General features: G+C 31.6%; 1 protein-coding gene across 1 annotated transcript in view; it reads right to left on the reverse strand.

The window, feature by feature from the left end:
* Nucleotides 1–2,949: 2,949 nt before the first annotated feature.
* Nucleotides 2,950–20,571, reverse strand: part of LOC116134399 (F-box/LRR-repeat protein At3g48880-like) — a 51,855-nt gene continuing 34,233 nt past the window's right edge. The window contains exon 2 of the mRNA XM_031420080.1: nt 2,950–3,553. Within this exon, the coding sequence (XP_031275940.1) occupies nt 2,950–3,553 (604 nt within the window). The remainder of the gene's footprint in view (nt 3,554–20,571) is intronic.

Consider the following 20,571-nt stretch of genomic DNA (forward strand, 5'->3'; position numbering starts at 1 on the left):
TTATATGTATTATGTGTTATAAATACATATTTTTTACATATGTAACTCAACCACAAACTTTTGCATGACAAACATCGTCAAGATATTTAACATTAATATTACAATTAAATAGTTTAAATATTTACAGAAGTAACATTACATAGGCTAGAGTTTTTTTTTCACATACACAAAAATTAGCATCAACTAAATACATCCACGACCGTAATAATAACACAACTATAAACACTTGTGTGACAAATATTGTCAAAATATTTAACGTTAGTATTACAGACAAACAGTTTAAATATTTACAGAAGTGGCATTAAGTGGACCAGAGAAACGTACAATAGCATTGCAGTCAATATATTCTCTATTAGGCGGCATCTTCTCATTTTTCAACACAATTGTCTCTAAAAAAACTGGAATCTTCATTTGGGAATTTGTCCTTAAATTCTATGACACAAGCTTTTCTAGTGGCCAAAAACATTTCTGACACCAAATCATAAGCCTCTTCTTTATCTTTCTCAGCTTGTGCAATTAGAGATTTGATGTTATTATTTTCTTTTTAAAGACTTCCTTTTGCCGTTGCTCATTTGCAAACGCCTTTTCAACATTTCTAAATGATTCTTGACAATGTTTCAATTCTGTTTCAAACTTTTTAAATGCCTCCTTTGATATCTTCAATAGTTCTTCCAATCTGCAAACCTCGGAAATCACGTCTTCATTTTCTTTTTTCAAATTTGAGATCACATCTTTTGAAACAAGTCAATGTTTTCTGATTTCTAACAAACCATCAGAAGCCTATTTCAAAAACAATGAAACCACGTTAATGTCGTCGTGCCAAATAAAGTATATATTCACATGATAAAGGGAAAAAACATTACCTCTTTCCTAGGCTGAATGTTTTGCTGTCTAGATCTTCTTTAGAAAGATTTTTTCATTTTTCGTTCAGAAATCGTATTTGAATCCTCTTGCTGACAAGTTTTATGTCGTTTCACCAATTTATGTAATGAATTTCTTCTGACTGATTATCTTCCTCTTCAATCAATTTAACATGGCAGGAACCAGAATCAGGTTACATAGAATTAGAGAATGATGCAGGTAAAACAGGAGTCTTTAAAGGCATTAACAATTTTGACTTGGAATCATTGCTTGATCCTCCTTTATACAATACTTCATAATCAAGTCTTCGAATAAATTTCATCAAGTTTTTTGGAGCCATTACTACAATAAAAAAAAATATCATCAAATAAAAAAGATAGAGAAAATAGACAGTCAGTGAACTTAATAGAAATTGTAAGACTTTGTTATTACTTGGGAAACATTTATTCTTCGTAATACGTGATAGAGACACAAAATTACAACTAGTGATTGTGATTTGAAAATAGAATAACATGCAAGCACTGTACCAAATTGCTATTAATATACTCACCATATATGACTCCAACTGCTACAATTCTTATTAAAACAACAATATCTCAGACGTACTACAAAGAACACCTAAACCTTGGCAAGTGTTCTGAAAGATAAATAGATAATTAGATGATAACAATGATGGTAACTTTTGAAGCATTTATACTAGTGGCATTTCATAACATCAATTCATAAAACAACGACAGTATTACAATATAAACTAAATAAAAACAAGATAATAAACAAAATCATAATGAGAAAAACACCCATTTTAGTAGTAGATTTACTGAGAAACTAATCTACAACACGACTACCAGAACAACAAATAAACAACCTGAGCAGAACAAACAAAATCGTAATAAGAGAGACACCAATTTCGGGAGTAAATTTATCAAGAAAATAATCTGCAACATGACTACTAGAGAAACGAATAAACAACCTAAGCACAACAAATTATCAGCACAACTATCTAACAACAACTTCTTATAACTATAATAACAAGTCTCAGACCTCCGTAAGAATAACGTGTACTTTAATCAAAGTTAAAATTCATGACAAATTAATTAGACCAATGTAAAATAAAAAACAACATTGTCACTATAACTAAAGAAAATTTACTTTACTTATCTCAACTTCAGTCAACGAGAAAAGACGGATGTGGAAAACGTGACAAACAGACTGTGACAAATAGCCTTAATGCCAAAACTGATAGAGAAAACCCTAAATCCCAAAATTTACTAAAAGTAAAATACTGAACATTAAATCCGCATATTTGCTTTGAATATCAACAACGTTTTAAATGACAACGTTTTTCATCACTTACGAATTTTACAAAGCCAAAACAACAGCGCGCCATAAAAATTTAATATTACTGTTTCAGTCGAACAATGTCACTATAATATTGCCGTTTCAACATATACAAACTTAACATAAAAGTATAAAAGAAGGAAAAATTAAAGATTCGTTCAAAATCTCACTATCAAATACTTAATCTGATGATAGAAATGAATTTTAAGACTAACAATTACAAAATCAATTGAATTTCAAATTCAATAATATAAGCAATAATAATTCCATACATAAAATAACATGAATTGGAAATAGTATTTGCAATTCAAGGTGGAAAAAATGTAAATATATAAGTATAATATATTGAAAATAGAAAAATCATTACAATTTAATTGTAACGATGTAAATGACAGATAAAATTCTCAATTGCGTATTACTTTGAAACCATTTCATTTTGAAATAACATTAATTGACAACAAAAGATCAGCTTGAAGCAACAGAAAGTAAAACTTTACCATATGTACATAATCATGTAGATAAATAATACTTTTCACATGGATGAAGATCATTATGCAAGTGTTACAGTGTTGACGACCTAAAATGAAAGCGTTAGGAGGATGACAACCTAAAACACAATGGACCGATTCTATATATGCTTATTCAACAACATATTATGTAGATATTACATACAAGCAAAACAAAATGTAAAGAAGAGGTACATAGACTGTAGTTTTTGACCACTAAGTTACAGTCTCTATAGTGTTCTAATCAAAGAGCAAGAGACCTCGCCTCATCAATTTTCCATAGGCCTTCCTCATACTTGTACCACCTCAGAAAGCCTTCATCACTTCGGGTACGCTGGCACATGATGCACGAATGCTTAGTACATGTTAAGAACTCACGTAATTGAGCAGCCTTCTGCAAGATAATTTTATCTAGCTTCCTAATAATTTTTTCGGGCATCGATGAAGGAAGTAGTGGAGCTTCTATAAGAAGGCAATGTGATATGTTGAGGACTTCTAGGTTTGGTAGGTCATCTAATATTAGCATTAGGGCATCCTTAACTATCATTGAGCATCTCAAGCTCAAAGCCTTCAAATTTGGAAGAAATTTGGCTATCATAGAAGCAAAGAGAACGTCAAAAGGACCCATGACCTTGAGTTCATTGAAGTTCTTGCAATTTAGGGCTCTTTCCTCTATAAGATAAGGGGGATCTACTATACTAGGCATTGTCAAGGATTCAAGACATCTCCATGTACGAATGGCCTCGCAAATTACATCATTCTTTATTCTGTTCCAAGCTGGCATAACAAGTCGCCTCAGCTGGGGGCACCTATAGACAACAATATATGGTGGGTTACTTCCCAATTCACTGTTTGAAAAAAAAAAATAAAGATGATAATCACTAGTATCAAAGGCCATGCCAAAGACTCAGTCAATAAACAGCAAGAATAAAAAAATTTACCTTTCAGCAAGGTTTTAAATAGAAACATTAAAAAAAATTACCTTTTAGCAATATAAGTAAATTGTTCATCCCCTACATACAAATTGAAGTGAAAAATCAAGGTTCTTATGTATCTCTGGCTAAGACTCAATGAAATCTTCAACAAATGAGTCAATGTCTTTTAGAACACTCATCCACGTAAACATCTGGCTCTAATGGGATTTTGATGAAATTTGACCTCAACATTGACAAATCAAGAGTTTTCCAAAGCAGATGATCACAGCAAGCTAAACACCATGAATTACAAACGTGAGCAATCCCTGAAGTCAACTGCAAGACATCATGTCCAGGTTCTCCTATCTTCTTACAACAGAGGCACCCTCTTCCATTTCACCAGTTGCCCAATTATCTCATAGAAATTTCAAAGCATTAGCACACTTGCATAAGATATCCACATAATCCATGTAGAATGCATAAAATATCATTCAATACATTAATTTATATGAATTTAAAAAGATTCGTACTAATCGAATGTATCAAATACTTAATATACCTACGTAGAGATATAGATGAATGCAAACCGTTTACATTTAAGATAAATAAATACTTAACATTAAATAATTAAGACCAAAAAAGTTTATATTCTTTGAATACAATAATCAATTTTTCTCAGTAGAAACAACAATGAAACAACGATAACTGATATATATAACAAAATCAAATAATTAATGTTCAACAAAATAAAAATACCATCATTAATTTACAAAAATACTAAAAATGAGATTCAAATAACAATACTGACTCTCATTAATAATTAACACGATATTATCTACCAAACCAAAACACACAGAAAACTGTTCGCTATCCAATATCCACACAAAAATTATATAAACCACTAAGACCATAATAACATCATAATATCCATATACTTACACACACACACACACACACACACACACACACACACACACACACAAACACAAAAATACAATGCCACGAAAACATCATGATTCCTTACAAAACAACGAAGACACAACCCACAAATCTATTACAATTACAGTCACAAATTGTGCAATGAATCATTGCAAAAGCAACTCAGAATAACAACACCACTCTTCAAGTAATACGGTTGATGTAAGTTTTACTAATATCATCATATTTCGTTAATCTGTTGATTTCATTGTTTTGTTAATCATATAGAAAACCGTATTTCAACTCCCAACAATTGAAATGGATTATGCCAAATCACTCGTGTCTTTAGTTCTTAACAGTTTTCTAATACATAAAAACCAAAATACATGTTAGAATCAATATTTAACTGAACCATATTTTTCACACTTTTTTATTGTTAATTTCTTGATCATACAGGTAATGATATTATGATTACCAACTGTTGAAACCAGTATTTACACCTTTTTTTTTATTGTTGTGGATCTTGTGTTTGAAAAACACTTTTTTTTTTTTTTTTAATTGTTGTGGTCTTGTGTTTGAAAACCATTATTTACCTTACAATTTACGAGTGCATATCTCTAAACGAACAAAAAAATGTAAAGGAAGTCTTACATAGAAGAAACATCTTCAAACAACGACACAAACTACTAGCATTAACAACGGTAGGGCTTTCAATTCTAAAGATCCTTACAGAAGCAGAAAATAAACATGCTTCGCTACTGCTTGGAACACATTTGTTCTTCGTGGAACATGATAGAAATATAGGATTACAACTACTCATTACAGCTTGCAAACAAAATGGAGCAAGCAATGTATCAAACTGCCATTGCTCTAATCACTATGCACGACAGTAGAGGTATAATTTTTTTGATGAAATTAGTGAAACTAACCAATCAATTCCACAAACTGAAAAATTGTAGGCAAGTATTCAAGTCCATGACTCCAACTGCGATAATTCTCATTAAAAGGAGAATATTTCGGACTTGCGACAAATAGAATCAAAATCGTATACATTGGGATAGATCAACGTTGCCAGAAAATATCAGGCGTCGAAGCTGTAACGTAGATTACCAGATAGTATGTATGAAATATAATTTTTAGTAAGTTCCTTATATGATTTATTACACATGTAAAAATTTAAATTCTTTTTAATTTATTCTAAAAATAGAAGTTAAAACTCATTGGATTGTCTACACATGTTTGACAAACATCAATCTAAATATATTATAATATAAATTAACAAAATCTATAAATAAGCATTCCTATCCACATCGAAAAAAACTTCCATTCTATTACCAACCAAATTAAATCCCATGCCGAATGATAACATTCATTTGGAGCACGGTTGCCGAACCATTTTTCACTATCCAACCAATATATTATAATATCATCATGACGTTTTTTACTTGAGTAATTAACAAAATATTTATTACACTTTTTTTGGATGTTGTGCAAACGGTTTGCTACCGTTTAGTCTCCTCTTATCCAAAAATTTATTAACATTTTTTCAATCGATGTGTTTACTTATTACGAGACATCTATTCGTTTTCCCAAAGCACCTTTTGTATTCTCAAAAAACAAACAAATAATTTTAAATTTTAAATAATATTAAAGTGATACCAAGACAAATTCAAAAAAATCATTGACCAGATGTTAAGATAAAATTAATAATTATATCTCTATAATTACTAATATCAATTGTAGATAGATGTTATTAAATCACTCATGCTAGTTAAGAAGATTACCTGAATATTATATGGTCTAATCGTACAATCGATATTCGATGTCATTTTTTCCTGCATATACATTTTTACCACCTTTTCTAATCTATTCTTATCATCCTTTCTATTAAACTTGTGCCAGTAAGATTTTATTCTTCTTAAACAACCATGTTTATTTATTATAACATCTTTATTCATATTCCATCTGTTTCTTTTGTATTCATAATTAAACAAAACAAATCTAAATATGTTCTGATGTGAATCAACAAATTTTTAATTAAAAAACTAAGATACTCAATAAAACATAAACAATTAAACAAGACCAATATTGAACTGTATAAATATTTTATATTAATTAATATATTATCACATCATCACAACATCTCTGACTTGAATATTTAACAAAATATTTATTACTGTTTCCTTTAAAATTGTGCCATAAGATATCATTATTATTAAATCACCATGTTTATTTATTGTTGATCTGTGCATTGTACTATTATGTGATATTTTTAATGTGACATTACTATTAAAAATCAGGATATTAGAATTTGGGTTTAATTATGGGTTAATGTACTTACTTTTTGATTGATGTGTTTGATATTTTGATGATATTTGGTATTGTGATATTTAATGTCATTCTTAATGTACTGATTTTGTTAAAGTGTTGATCAAATAAATGATATTGTTTATGCAAATATTTATACGATATTAATGGAATTCATTAAAGCAGATATTTATTTTGATGAAACATGATCCTTTTCCCACTAGTTTAAAAAAATTCATACTAATCAAATGTATCAAATACTTAATATACCTATGTAGAAATTTAGATGAATGTAGACCATTTACATTTAAATTTAATTAATACTTAACATTATATGATTAATACAACCATCATTAATTTACAAAACTATTAAAAACTAGATTCAGATAACAACACTGACTCTCATTAATAATTAATAGAACATGATCTAAGAAGTTGAAATACAAAAAAAAAAAAAATAAATAAATAAACCGTTCGCTACCCACCCGCGAACTATATAAACCACAAATACCATATCAACAACATAATTTCCATATACTTGCACCCAAAAAACAGCACCAAAACATCACGATTCCTTACAAAAGAACAAAAAAACAACCCACAGGGTTGTTACAGTTACCATTAGAAATTCTACAACGAATCATTGTAAAAGCAACATACAAAGATGACATCGCTTTACAAGTAATATGGTTAACGCAAGTTTTACTAAACCATCGTATTTCATTAATATATTAATTTCATTATTTTCTTAGTAATAAAGAAAATAATATTATACAAAATGGTTAAACATACAACTAATAACAATAGGATAGTGGTTTGTTTCGCAGGAGTCTTATAACGATAATGGTTAACCAAACAAATGATTGTGCCAAACCATGTGCATCTTTAGTTGTTCATAGTTTTTTAATACAAAAAGACCAAAATGCATTTTAGAATCCATATTTAACTGAATCATATTTGATACACTTATTTATTCTTAATTGCTTAATCATACAAGTAATCGTATTGTGATTCCTAACTATAAATTTTTTTTTTTTAATTATTACGAATCTTGTGCTTCAAAACCATTATTTATCATACAATTTACAGGTGCAAATCTCTAAACAAACAACCAAACATAAAACAAATATTACAGAGAAGGGACATTTCGAAACAACAACACAAACTGCAAAAAGTAACAACAGTGGGACTTTCAATTCTGAAGATACTTGTAGAAGCTGAAAATAAACAAGCTTTACTACAGCTTGGAACACATTTGTTCTTCATTGAACATGATACACATATGGGATTACAACTATAGATTGCAATTTGCCAAAGATATAACATGCAATGAATATATCACACCGTAATTGCTCTGCTTACTTTACATGACAACAGAGGTATACAAATTCTAATGAAATTAGTCAAACTACCTAATCATTTCTACAAACTAAAATATTGTAAGGAAGAATTCAAGTCCCTGACTTCAATTGCCACAATTCTCATTAAAAGATGAATATTTGAGACTTGCAACAAGGAGAATCAAAATCGTATACACTAGGACAGATCGACAGCACCATAAAATATCACATGTGAAAGATGTAATTGTTAGTGTATGCCCTAGGAACCAATCGTGTCGTTGGTTCCAAGGTGTTTTGTTTTGTATATATATAATATATGTTAATGTATATATTTTTTATATACATTTTTATCTTATCAATAGAAGAAAGTGTTCTTATTTCACATGTGGTTTATTGCTTCATTTTTATATATGTATTATATGTGAAATGTCCAGATGATACAAATCCTTAGAAGATCAAAATCATCAAAGTATTCCCTACATAGGTAATATTAATTGGGCAAAAATATTACATAGTAGGCATGTTGAATGCCTCCGTAGAATATCATGTGATGGTATTAGTATGGGTTATTATAAAAGTTATATCACAAGGGCATTAGCATGGATAAGTGGTTAGTGAACTGTTTATCAAAAATGACAATTTATGATGAATCACATGGACATTTAAAATGTAGTCAATAATGCATCATAAGATCGTACTAGTGTATTATTAATCCTTAGACCTGAGATATCACGGTTGGATTCTACATAAAAGCATATGGTTCATATGGTGTATAAACACGAGGCTAATCATGCCATGTGTTAATAAGCCGATTTGACCATGTGTTGTTTATGTGTGAGGACAAGTGATAGTCAAGATGGGATCCGTTGACTTGGTATAGATTGATATCAAGTTCCTAGACAAATGTCAAGATACATTGGAAAAGGGAAATCTCCGACCGGGTATATAAAATGTTACTAAAAGGTTGTTTCATGGTGACACGTTCCATATGTGATTGTCAATTTGATATAAAATTAAGATAAAGATTTTGACATACCATGAATCCATTCTTAATTGGGATTAGACAACAGAAAGATTTGATTATACAGCATGTATGATTATAAAAGGGTTCATTGGAGTATATTTTCATTGTGACTTAGGGGTTATGGAGCATTGCTAGATGCCCACCATAATCGGTGAGAGTTTTGTTCATAAAGAGTTATGACAAAACATATCAGAATAGACTATGATATTGGACTCATGGCTAGGCTACAGTGAACCTAAGAGGTCACATATAAAAACTAAGGAGAATGGAGAAATAGCCAAAGAGAGTTGATTATCCAAGGTTGGCTAGCATCTACCAAGGGCAATAAAGTTATTTATATTATTATCATTGAATTAGATTCAATGGAGGGTTATATTAGTTATTTATGAATAATTTAAGAGTTAAATTGCTAATTAGAATAAAATGGAATTCCAATTCATAATTAATCATTTTCTTTGTATTAAATTGAATTTAACAATGGGTTGTAATTGTAAACATATGAACAATTTAAGGTTTAAATGTTATGTAAACAATTTAAGAGTTAAATTGTTTAATTGTGATTAAATGTTAATCCAATGTTATTATTTAAAGAAGTTTAACAACTTCATAATAATTATGGAATTATTTACAACTCCAAAAAAATTATGGAATTGTTTAAGGAAGTCCAAAACAATTATTGAATTGTTTACAAGGCTACATATATAAAGAAAATGATATATCAATTTTGAGATAGAGATCAAAATTTCTAAGAACCCTAAATGTCTCTCTTGGCCTAATTCTTCTTTTACCATAGTGTAGATACTCTTTTGTTAAATTTCTCTTGAAATTAAAAGTGTCCAAGGTTGCTAAGGACTTAAGGTAACAAGTTATACCTTACTTGTTTTCAATTTAATTAAATTTTTTTGCAAAATATGAATATACATGTTATAGTATCACATGCATCATTCGCTATGCATTCCATCTTTCAAATGGTATCAGAGCCAAGGATTTGATCCTTATTTATCTAAAATTGGACGAAAAGTTGATGTTCATATGTTGAATAATGTTGTGTAATTTTACAAATTTTGATTTATGAAGTTACATATTAACTTGCTTTGTAAGAGTTGTAGATCCATGCATGTGTATCCTTTATATGCCATAAAAATTTGTTTTTGACCATGTTGGTTGACTTGCAAAATTCGGCCATGGCTTAAGTTTTTAAATTTTTTTATTGCATTGTATGTTCATATGATTTTTGTTTGAAAAACGTGATGGTTATGGCACAAACGTAAAGATTTAATTGAAATTTTAGTGTTTGATTGAAGTTGGCCAAATGAGTTTTGGGTTAAAATGTTGCTTGTTCAATATTACGGCTTGAAGAATAAGATTCTTGGTGATTAGGACATTGTATGGATGCTAATATGTCAATTTTGATGAAAATTGATGTTGTTCAAATAATTTTGATTATGTGAAATTTTGGCCATGAGAAGTTTGTAAATTAATTGTTGATTAATTAGCATACTTGTTTAGACAATTTAAAAGTTTTAATGTTTTAATAGTGATTAAAATGTTCATGGATGCATGGAGATGAATTTTGTTTATGTGAGAGATTATTGTATGTTTTTAATTAGGTGCAAAAAGGGTTGTTTGATCTTCTTTGGCGTAATTTTTCATACTACATTATGTTTGTTAAATATGTGATTTAATGGACATTAAAGGGTATTAAGATAATTTGCCTTAAAGAGTTAAGGGTAAAATATTCTTTGTGCCAAAAACATGGAAAGGTAGTGTGAACACAATTTAATTGTTCATTATTTCTTTGATAAGATTAATTGAATCAATTGTTAATGTATATTGATATTCCATGTGATAAAATAAGCATAAATTTACTCCACCAACTTTTCATTGTCAAATGTTGGTTGTATAATTGCTTATTTAATGTAAGTGTTACATTATCCCCTAAAGTTTTATTAATAATTATTAATGGGCAATTTATTAGATATAATTGATATATGAGGTATATATGTATTATATTAATACAATGCATATTTGTTATGTTTGATAACATGTGATGCCGTACTTAAGCATGTAATATGCTTGTATAATTTATGCATATTAATTATGTCATTGTTTATAGTTAAGTTTTAATATTTATATGAAGTGTTGAAACTTAATTTTATGGCGTGACATTTAGTTTTAGGTTTGTAGTTTGGGGTTTATGTTTTATATTTAGTTGATACATATGGTGGATATGTATAGGGTGGATATTAAACCATTAACCTAAAACAAAACCTAATCTTTAAATATTCCCTAATTAAAATATTAAGTCTACGCCTTCCATTATGAGTCAATTAATTCTTTGCCATAGAATTGGAGATCCCAAGATTTCTATTATGTGAGGGATGCTAATTTATGACATAGAATTGATTGTCTTAGTTCTTAGATAGAAATTCTCATTGTATCCAAGATTTCTATTATGTGACGGTATAATAGGAATTCTATTTTGAGAAAGCATAATGGGTTAGATTTAACTAGTCTATAGGGTACCAAAATTTCTATTATGTGAGGTATCCGAAACTAGAGGCAAGGAAATGAATCATAGCTTATATGGTGATATAAAAGGAAATTGTTTCCTACTTATTGAATTTAATGGACCAAGATTTCTATTGTGTGAGGTTTATTAAATTTGATAAGAATTTGATTCCCCACTAGAAATTTATTCCAATAAAATTTTTGAATCGTCATTTAGGGTAGTATGGGATTTGAATAAAATAGTGGGAGCTAATTAGATTAGTATTAAAAGGTTTAAATTTGCAAGACACTGATAAAATGTTTTAATTTCTTACAACCTTTTTACAATAGTTGTTGTGTGATATTTAGTTGAAAATGAGCAGTAATCTTCTTTGGAGGATTTTAGATGACAACAAGTTGACCGGACCAAATTTCAAAGATTGGTTGAGGAACCTGAGAATTGTTCTCAACTTTGAAAAGGCGACATATGTTACGGAAGCACCCCTTCCACTCTCTATAGTCCTGGATGCCACACCGGAAGAGAGATAAAGGATAGGGCTTCCAATGTAAGAAAGATGGACATTCGAAGAGGGTTCTTCCTCTATATCTTGAGAGCTTGAAGAAAGCTCGAGTAGGTATGTTCCATTCTTATGTTATAGAATTTGAATTAAGTGTTAATTTAAATGATCATTCTTGGATATTAGATTTAATTGCTGCATCTCGCATTTGTGTTTGATTACAGGCACTGCAGAATAGTTCTGCTTTGTCAAGAGATGAAATCATTCTAAAGATGGCAAATGGAGCAAAAGTTGTGGCCGAGACCATAAGGACTTGCCAGCTGACATTGCCATCAGAACACATTTTGTGTTTGTACATAATTTTTTTTTGTTTTGTTTTGTTGCTAAAGCAATCAGAAATATCATTTCTATTTTTGTTTTATGTAAATCTGGTTACAAAATACAATTTAATAGAAATGAGTATCTAATTTATTTTGGAAATAAATTAATTAGCAAAGCTATTAATACAAATAGTTTGTATGTTGAAGAATAGAATGATCATAACATAATTAATACCATTACTAATGAAAGAACTCGAAATGAAATAAATCTTAAATCACTTTGGCATCATCGATTAGGTCATATAGGAGATAAAAGGATAATCAGCTTAGAAGTAAATGGGCTTTTAAGCCCATTGGGTTCAGAACCCTATCTGACCTGTGAATTTTGTCTTCAAGGAAAAATGACCAAATCTCCTTTTAAGAGTAAAGGGGAAAAATCCAAAGAATTGTTGGATTTAATACATTTAGATGTATGCAGACCATTTAGTGAAATGGCTTGAGAAGGTTTTCAATATCTACTTCATTACCTTTATCGACGACTATTCTAGGTACGGGTACATGTATTTGATGAAATACAAATTTGAATCATTTGAAAGGTTTTGAGAGTTCAAGAATGAAGTAGAGAAACAAACAAAAAAAAAGTATTAAAATTCTACGATCAAATCATGGTGGTGAATACTTGAGTACGAAATTTCGAGATTTTTTTAAAAAGATAATGGTATAATATCTTAGTTGACTCCTTTGAATACACTACAACATAACGGTGTGTCATAAAGGAGAAGCCGTACTTTATTAGATACGGTACGGTCGATGGTGAGTTTCACGGACTTGCCAACGTCACTGTAAGGATTTTTCCTTGTTACCACTGTACACATTCTGAATAGGAAACCATCTAAATCTATCAAGAAGACACCATATGAGATTTGGTATGGTAAACCTCATAGTCTCAAATGTATGAGAATTTGGGGGTGTCCAGCTTATGTCCAAATTTTCGAGATAGATAAGTTGGATGTTAGATCTAAGAAAGGTTGTTTTATTGGATATCCGAAAGACAATTTGGGATATTATTTTTTCTTTCGTTCTGATCAAAGAGTTTCGATCAGTAATAAAAAAAAAATTCACATTTCCTTGAGAAAGAGTTCATAGAGGAAGGTGGTGCGGGAAGAAAAATTGTGCTCTAGGAAGAGTCCAGTGAGCCTCAGACAAAAAATACTCAGATAAATGGTCCCTCTCAAGAAATCCCAATGCCTAAAATATCAGTCCCTATTTATCAATCCTCTAGAGTATCTCGACCTTCGAAAAAATATGGATATCTTCATGGGGAGATTTTTTGAATCTATCATGATTGGAGAAGTCAGTCACGGGGATGATCCTAGAACCTATGAAGAAGCGATATTAGATATCAATTCTGGTAAATGACTAGAAGCTATGAATTCTGAGATAAATCCATGCATGCTAATCAAGTATGGACTCTCGTTGATCCTCTAAAAGGAATAGTTTCTATTGGATGTAAGTGGGTCTTTAAGAGAAAGATTGGCAAAGATGGAAAGGTATAGACCTACAACGTTGGTTGGTTACAAAAGGTTATACTCAGAAACAAGGGTTGGATTATGATGAAACTTTCTCACCAATCACTATGCTTAAATCAATCAGAATTGTGCTAACCATGGCTGCACACTATAATTATGAGATATGACAAGTGGATGTCAAAATAGCGTTTCTCAATGGATTCATTAAGGAAAATATCTACATGCAACAACTATAGGTTTTGTATCCAATTCTAAATGAAATAAGGTGTGCAAGCTGCATAGGTCCATTTATGGGTTAAAACAAGATTTAAGAAGCTGTAACATATGGTTTGATGAAACAATCAAATCGTTTGGTTTCAAAAAGAATCCTGATGAACCTTATGTTTATAAATGGACGAAAGATCATACCATAATATTTCCCATGTTGTATGTAGATGACATACTACTGATGGGAAATGACATTGGAATGATGACTGAAATTAAGTCATGGTTATCCAGAACTTTCTCCATGAAAGACTTAGGAAAAGCGACCTATATCCTTGAACATCATATCTATAGAGATAGAGCGAAATGATTAATAGGCTTATCCCAAAGAATGTATATAGAAAAGATGTTGAAACGGTTCGACATGTAACACTTAAAAAAAAAAAAAAAAAAAAAAAAAAAAAGGTTTTTTGCCTACAGTCACGAAATTCATCTTTCTAAAGATATGAGTCCCAAGACTAATCAGGAGTGTGAGTAGATGCGTGGGATACCTTATGCTTTAGTCGTAGGTAGTCTTATGTATGTTATGTTATGTACTAGGCCTGATATAACATATGTTGTAAGTGTTATGAGCATATATCAGTCCGACCTAAGGGAGAAGCACTAGTATGTTGTTAAAACAATCCTTAAGTACTTAAGAAGAACCAAGGATTTAATCCTGAGTTATGGAGATTTAGAATTAAAAATCCAGGGATACTCAGATTTTGATTTTCAATTAGATGTGGATGATAGAAAGTCTATATCTGGATTCATATTTACATGTAATGGAGGAACAATTAGTTGGAAAAGTTCCAAGCAGTCGACCACTACCAACTCCACTACAGAAGCTGAATATATTGCCGCTTCAGAAGCAGCAAAAGAAGGTGTGTGGATACGCAAATTTGTAGCTGAACTTGACGTGGTTCCGAACATGAGTTATCCGATAACCTTGTTCTACAACAATAATGGTGCTATTGCACAAGTAAAGGAACCCAAGAGCACACTAGAAATCAAAACATATTTAGCATAAATATCATATTTTGAGAGAGCTTGTTGAAGCTGGAGAAATTTTGATGCAGAAAAGACCTTCAGCAGATAATGTAGCTGACCCACTTACTAAAGCAATGAAACAGAAGCAATTAGACCATCATCTTGAGAAAATTGGTATTAGATACCACAACGATTGGCTCTAGTGCAAGTGGAAGTTTTGTTAGTGTATGCCCTAGGAACCAATCATGTCATTGGTTCCAAGGTATTATGTTATATATGTGTGTGTGTGTGTGTGTGTGTGTGTGTGTGTGTGTTAATGTATATATTTTGTATATACATTTTTATCTTATCAATAGAAGAAAGTGTTCTTATTTCACATGTAGTTTATTGCTTCATTTATATATATGTATTATATGTGAAATGTCTGGATGATACAAATCTTTAAAAGATCAAAATCATCAAAGTATTCCCTACATAGGTAATATTAATTGGGTAGAAAAATTATTACACAGTAGGCATGTTGAATGCTTCCGTAGAATATCATGTGATGGTATTAGTGTGGGTGATTATACAAGTTATATCACGAGGGCATTAGCATGGATAAGCGGTTAGTGAACTATTGATCAAATATGGACATTTATGATGAATCACATGGACATTTAAAATGTAGTCAATGATGCATCATAAGATCGTACTAGTGTATTATTAATCCTTAGACCTGAGATATCACGGTTGGATTCTACATAAACACATATGGTTCATATGGTGTATAAACATAAGGCTAATCATGTCAAGTGTTAATAAGCCGATTTGGCCATGTGTTGTTTATGTGTGAGGACAAGTGATAGTCAAGATGGGATCCGTTGACTTAGTATAGATTGATATCAAGTTCCTAGACAAATGTCAAGATACATTGGAAAAGGGAAATCCCGAGGTATATAAAATGTTACCTGAAAGGTTGTTTCATGGTGACACGTTCCATATGTATTGATTGTCAATTTGATATAAAATTAAGATAAGGATTTTGACATACCATGAATCCATTCTTAACTGGGATTAGACAACGAAATGATTTGATTATACAACGCATATGATTATTGTAATACTTTCTTTCCAGCTAGTATACTCGTAAAATAATCAATAAAACTCATTAAAAAATATATATAAGAAAATACACATATAAACAAGTAATAAAGTATGGGCCCATATTTAATTTTCTTTATATACAAATATACTCAAAATGGCATCTTGACAGTGTAGCCCAAACCTTTCCATTGCGTGACATTCCGAGTGACTGCAACTCACCTATTACCTGCAAAAACATTGAAAACAACGAAGTGAACACTAATTGTTCAGTAATTAAACCCCTATGCTACCCTTCTCTCTCCATTGCTTAAATCCTGAATTTTCTTTCCTTACATCATACTTCCCGATTATTCTCTATTCTTTCCCTGTGCTTCTCTCTATTCTTTCTCTGTTCTTTCTCTATTCTTTCTCAGTCTTTCTCTGTTTTGCTCACTATTTTTCTCTCAATTTTCTAATTTTTCACTACTCACGATAATGAGCATGGTATTATGCATATTCATGATGCAAATGCACAAATGCATAGATTATGAATTTTGTTTTCTGTTTTTCTTATTCTTATTCTGTTTCTTTATTTCTTTATTTCTGTCTATTCTTTCTTTTCTTGCCGATCGGACTCAGTTGAGGCATGGATTTGGAGCCTTGGCCGTGTGAGTGAATTCTCTAATTTTAGGTACATTCCTCATCCACACACACTTCTAACGAACTGTACAATTCTTCTTTCTGAATTCTGAGGCCATTCAGTAAAGGCGGCGTGCATGTGGGACTATGTCACTCACGGACTCCCCATCGCAACAACCTTCTCTTCTTTTTATCTTTTTACACTTCTTTAACTAAAATTTCAGTTTGAATCTCTTTAATATTCTTATTTCTTTCTATTTTCTCTTTAACATATTTTAGTGCTTTTTCATGCTCTTATGAATATGTATGCATGTAGATGGTTTTATGCTTATAATTCTTTCTAAATGCAAATGTTTAAATGCAATGATGCCATGTAGCATAAAAATAAGTTTCTCTCTACCATCTACAAACTCATATCAATTCATAAATGAATAAAACTCATGCATACACTTCTCTTGGACATTTCATCAAACATATTGCATGCATAATCAAACTCTAATTTGACTACAATTCTATCTCTTTTTGAAGCTACCAATATTTGGAGTAAAACTCCCTTAAACAATTACCAAACTTGTCCAAAACAATACACTTCCAAAAATTCTACTCAACTCTTTCTAACTTCAACCAAACTTCAATTAATCATCATACAATCAAAACCACTTCTCATGGCTAAATTCTATTCATCAATAATCATCAAACTCATCAATAATTCATCAATTTCATCAAAAATTCTCAAAATCATAAGCATATACATGTATGTAAAATCTCTACACACTTGATTTCTCAAATCATAACTTGGGTGAGATTTACTTACATTTGATATGAGCAATCCAACCCCTTTTAGAATCTTCTTTGATCAAACTCTCTTCTTCTTAAATCCTATGAGCACAAACCATTAAAATTCAACACTTTAAAAATGAAAAATTACTTCTTAGTGCAAGGATCTTACCTAAAGTTGCTTGGGATTGAAAATCCACTCAAAAATACTCAAAACCTATGAATTTCCTTTGAAGAAGAATTGAAGAATTTGAGAGAATATGGAGGTGAAAGTGGCGTGAAAATGGGTAAGAGTGGCTAGGGTTTCACTCTTCAATTTGATATAACATAAAAAAAAAATATATTAGTTTCCCATTTTGCCCTTGCACTTTCTTTAAAATTCCATCTATATCCCTTAGTCAATTACCATAATGCCCTCATTTTAATTGCATTCTCCATGAAATTCTATCCCTTTTCATTCCCCACTTTTTCAACTAATTTTGAGTGAAAAGACCATTTTAACCTTAATACAAGTTTAAGGCATTTTCTTCACATTTCTCAAAATAACTTTAGCAAAAATCAACTAAAGGTATAAGAGCATAAATTAAATTACGTACTTCCATGTGGGTGTTACAATTCTCCCCCTCTTATAAGAATTTCGTCCCCGAAATTCAAACAAACAACTCCGGGTAACGGTTTTGCATATCTTGCTCCACCTCCCATGTAGCTTCTTCAACTTTAAGATTTCTCCAGAGGACTTTCACTAAAGGGATACTCTTGTTTCGGAGCTCTTTAATCTTTCTATCCAATATCTGAACTGGACACTCCTCATACACAAGATTTTCTTCTAAGTCCACATCCTGTACACTTAATATATGGGAGGGATCACTTACATATTTCCAAAGCATCGAGACATGAAATACATTGTGTACTCTGTCCATGCTGGGTGGTAGAGCCAAGCTATAGGCTACCTTTCCCACTTGTTGTAATACTTCAAATGGACCAATGTATCTCAATGCTAACTTTCCCTTGCTACCGAAACGCATCACCCGTTTGTAAGGGGCAACTCTTAGAAACACTTTATCACCCACTTGGAATCCAACATCTTTTTATCTTCAAGTCTACATAGATTTTCTGCCTGTCTTGGGCTTGTTTCATTCTACTTCTGATTAACTTGACATCTTCTATCATTTTCTGAGTTAGTTCTGGCCCAAGAGTTGTATTCAACTTATCTTTCTCGCCTATCTCATCCCAATGTAGTGGAGATCTACTACATCTACCATACAAGGCCTCGTTAGGAGCCATCTTAATTGTAGACTGATAGCTATTATTATAAGCAAACTCCACCAAGGGTAACATCTCATGCCAGGACATTATGTAATCCATGCAACAAGCCCTCAACATATCCTCAATTATCTGATTTGTTCTCTCTGTCTGGTCATCTGTTTGAGGATGGTAGGCAGTACTAAAAGCCAATCTGGTACCCAAGTTCCTCTGTAAACTAGTCCAAAAAGATGAGACAAATCTAGAATCTCTATCTGATACTATTGTCTTGGGTACTCCATCCAGTCTCACTATCTCTTTAATGTAAATCTGGGCCAATTGATCCGAAGTAGTGCTCTCATTTACTAGAAGAAAATGGGCTGACTTGGTCAATCTGTCTACTATCACCCATATAGCATTAAACCCTGTCTGCACTCTAAGGAGGCCTGTAATAAAATCCATCAAAATACTCTCCCATTTCCATTCAGGAATACTAAGCAACTGAAGCAACCCAGATGGCCTTTGGTGTTCTGCTTTCACTTGTTGACAAACCGGGCACTTAGCTACAAAATCTCCAATACCCTTCTTCATACCTAGCCACCAATAGCTTTTCTTTAAGTCTTGATACATCTTGGTTGCTCCAGGATGAGTAGTGTATGGTGTGTCATGAGCCTCCGTAAGAATTCTCTTCTTTAACTCATCATCTTGAGGAATGCACAAATGACTCCTGAAATGGAGGACACCATCTAACAGATGGAACTCTGGTATCTTACCCTCAAGCACTTGTTGACTTATTTTCTGACACCACTCATCGGCAGCTTGTTTTTCTTTGATCTCTTCCAGCAAAGTGGGCTGAATGTCTAACCTGGCAAGCCTTCCCGATATGACCTCAATATGTTCTTTGCACAATTCTTCTATTAATTCTTTCTGCCTTGTGAGTCGGGACAAGTACGCTTTTCTACTCAAGGCGTCGGCTACTACATTGGCTTTTCCTTGTTGATACTTAATTTCATAGTCATAATCTTTAACCAGCTCTAACCATCTCCTCTGTCTCATATTCAGCTCTCTTTGGGTGAAGAAATACTTCAAGCTTTTATGATCTTTATAAATGTTACTCTTTGCTCCATACAAATAATGCCTCCATATTTTCAGTGCAAAGACTACAGCAGCCAACTCTAGATCATGTGTAGGGTATCTTGTCCCATACTCTTTTAACTAACGAGAAGCATAGGCTATTATTCTACCCAACTGCATCAATACTGCACCAAGTCCCTGAAATGAGGCATCTGTATAAATGTCATAATCTACACCCTCTTGTGGTAACACAAGAATAGGAGTTGTGGTCAAACTTCTTTTTAACTCTTGAAAACTTTCTTCACAGGCATTCGACCAAATGAAATGAGTTATCTGTTTAGTGAGAGTTGTAAGCGGTTTAGCCAACTGAGCAAACCCTGCTACAAACCGCCTATAATAGCTTGCTAGCCCCAAGAAACTTTTAACTTCCTTTACTGTCTTCGGCTGTTTCCATTCCAGAATTGCTTTTACCTTAC

The sequence above is a fragment of the Pistacia vera genome, unplaced genomic scaffold, assembly GCF_008641045.1.
Source record: "Pistacia vera cultivar Batoury unplaced genomic scaffold, PisVer_v2 Contig1081, whole genome shotgun sequence".
In the NCBI taxonomy this organism is placed as follows: domain Eukaryota; kingdom Viridiplantae; phylum Streptophyta; class Magnoliopsida; order Sapindales; family Anacardiaceae; genus Pistacia; species Pistacia vera.